General features: G+C 51.9%; 1 protein-coding gene across 1 annotated transcript in view; it reads right to left on the minus strand.

Moving 5' to 3' along the window:
* The window catches only part of LOC125046452 (unconventional myosin ID-like), a gene marked incomplete at its 5' end in the record, with an annotated part of 23,926 nt that extends 22,364 nt beyond the window's left edge, over positions 1-1,562 (minus strand). Inside the window, 1 exon segment of the mRNA XM_047644232.1 lies at positions 1,456-1,562. Within this exon segment, the coding sequence (XP_047500188.1) occupies positions 1,456-1,562 (107 nt within the window).
* Between the last annotated feature and the right edge of the window lie 804 nt (positions 1,563-2,366).

A 2,366-nucleotide genomic window follows, 5' to 3' on the forward strand; every position in this document is an offset into this window, starting at 1 on the left:
GGGAGGAAGAGGAGGGAAGGGAGGAAGAGGAGGAAAGGGAGGAAGAGGAGGAAAGGGAGGAAGAGGAGGAAAGGGAGGAAGAGGAGGAAAGGGAGGAAGAGGAGGAAAGGGAGGAAGAGGAGGAAAGGGAGGAAGAGGAGGAAAGGGGGAGGAGGAGGAAAGGGGGAGGAGGAGGAAAGGGGGAGGAGGAGGAAAGGGGGAGGAGGAGGAAAGGGGGAGGAGGAGGAAAGGGGGAGGAGGAGGAAAGGAGGAGGAGGAGGAGGAGGAAAGGGAGGAGGAGGAAAATGAGGAGTAGAAGGAATAGGAGTAGGAGTAGGAGTAGGAGTAGGAGGAAAGAAGGGGGGAGGGGTATGGAGGAGAGGCAGTGGAAGTGGAGGAGGAGGAGACGGAGGGGGGTTGGGTGAGGGATAGGGGTGCGGAGGTTGGAGGAGACGATAGGGGAAGGGAAAAGGGGGGGTAGAGGCGTGGAGACGAAGAGGGAATGTTTGAGGAAAGAGAGGAAGGGGTAGGGGGGGGGGAGAGGAGGAGGACACGGATAGGGTGGGGGTGCGTTGGGGGGGAAGGAAAGGAAGGGGTAGGGGGAAAGGATGAGTAAAGAGGGGGGGAGGAGGGGGTAAGGGGATGAGAAGGGAGGGAGAGGGGTTTAGGAGAAGGAGCGAATGGGATGAGGGGGGGGGGGCGAAGACGAGGGGAAGGGAGAAACGAAGAAAGTAAAATGATAAACAACAAAGGGAAATCTATCATCTATTCACACTCCCTCCTTCCTTCTATTCTTACCCCCCCCCCCTTCATTCTCCCCTTCCTTCTATCCCCTTACTTCCTCCCATCTATCCTCCATTCACCAATTCACACTCCTTCCTTCTATCTTCCATTCCTCCCTCATTCATTCTCTCCTTCCTTCTATTCACTATCCCTCCATCTTCTTTCCCCTCCTTCCCTCTATCCTCCATCCCTCCACTTGTATTCCTCCCTTCCTTCAATCCTAATACCTTTCTTCTATCATGCTTCCCTCCTTCTATCCTCCTACCTTCCACCCTCCATCTTTCCAATCTTCTATCCCCATTCCTTCATTCACATTCTTTCCATCTTGTTTTATCCTTCTCCCATCCATCTTCCTCCCTCCACTTCTCTATCCTGCCATCCTTCTCCCTGCATCCTTCGATGCCTTCTTCCACTCCATCAATCCTTCCACACTCCCATCCATCCACCCATCCATCCATCCATCCACCCACCCCACCCACCCATCCACCCATCCATCCCCCCATCCATCCATCATCCCTCCCTCCCCCATCCCCCATCCCTCCCTCCCTCCCTCCCCCCCCCATCCCCCATCCCTCCCTCCCCCCATCCCTCCCTCCCTCCATCCCACCATTTATCCCTCCCTCCCTCCCCCCCTCCCACCCAAACCCACCCACCCACCCATCCACCCATCCATCCTTCCAAACTCCGCCTTACCTTTGTACTGGGTCACGTACTCCTTGCCGTACAAGTTGATGGTGCGGTACGGGTTGACGGACACGCACACCTCTCCGATGTACGTGTAGATCTTGCCGCCATTGAACCTGTCACGAGAAGACAAGGAGAAGAATTTAGAATAATAATCGTGGATGGTGGTAAGGGAATGGCGATGATGAAAGGTAATGATAGTGGCAATAATAATAATAGGAATGGGAAGGATAAAACAACAGTACAAAAGTACAACAACAACAATAATAATAATAAATACATGATGATAACAGCAACAATAATAATAATAACAATAATCCTTTGAATAATAATATATAATATATAATATTAATTATCAAATTTAAAAAAAAAAGGAAAAATGAAAACAATAACAATAAGGGAGGATTGGGGAAGAGGTAGAACTTTCCCGGGCAGATGAAACGAAAAAAAAAAACAAAAAAAAACTGTGCCACGCCGAACACACCTGCTCTACACCTGCCACCTAATCACCGACACCTGTGAACCTAGCCCCCCCCCTCCCCTCCTTCCTCCTCCTGTCCCCCACCTATTTTAACGAGCGATGGTGGAGGCTGAGAGGCAGACCTCCCGTACGTAAAGGGGATCTGTCTGCGTCGAGAAACAGAATGACATCGAACAAGGCAACAATGCTGATGATTGATGATGGCGACGGTAATAACATAGCATGATGCTGATGATGACACTATCACCACCACCAACAACAACAACAAAAAAGGCGGTACAGATAAACCGGCCCCCGGCTACGCCCCCTGGCCACGCCCCCTCCACCGTCCCGCTGTCTGCTTCAGATGTCCCTCGAGCGCGCTGAGTTGTCCTAGAAGCTAACGGTGCTACAGCGTGTGAGAAAGTCCATTAAGAAGGCGTCAGGAGGAGGGTGAGAG

The sequence above is a fragment of the Penaeus chinensis genome, chromosome 39, assembly GCF_019202785.1.
Source record: "Penaeus chinensis breed Huanghai No. 1 chromosome 39, ASM1920278v2, whole genome shotgun sequence".
Lineage (NCBI taxonomy): Eukaryota > Metazoa > Arthropoda > Malacostraca > Decapoda > Penaeidae > Penaeus > Penaeus chinensis.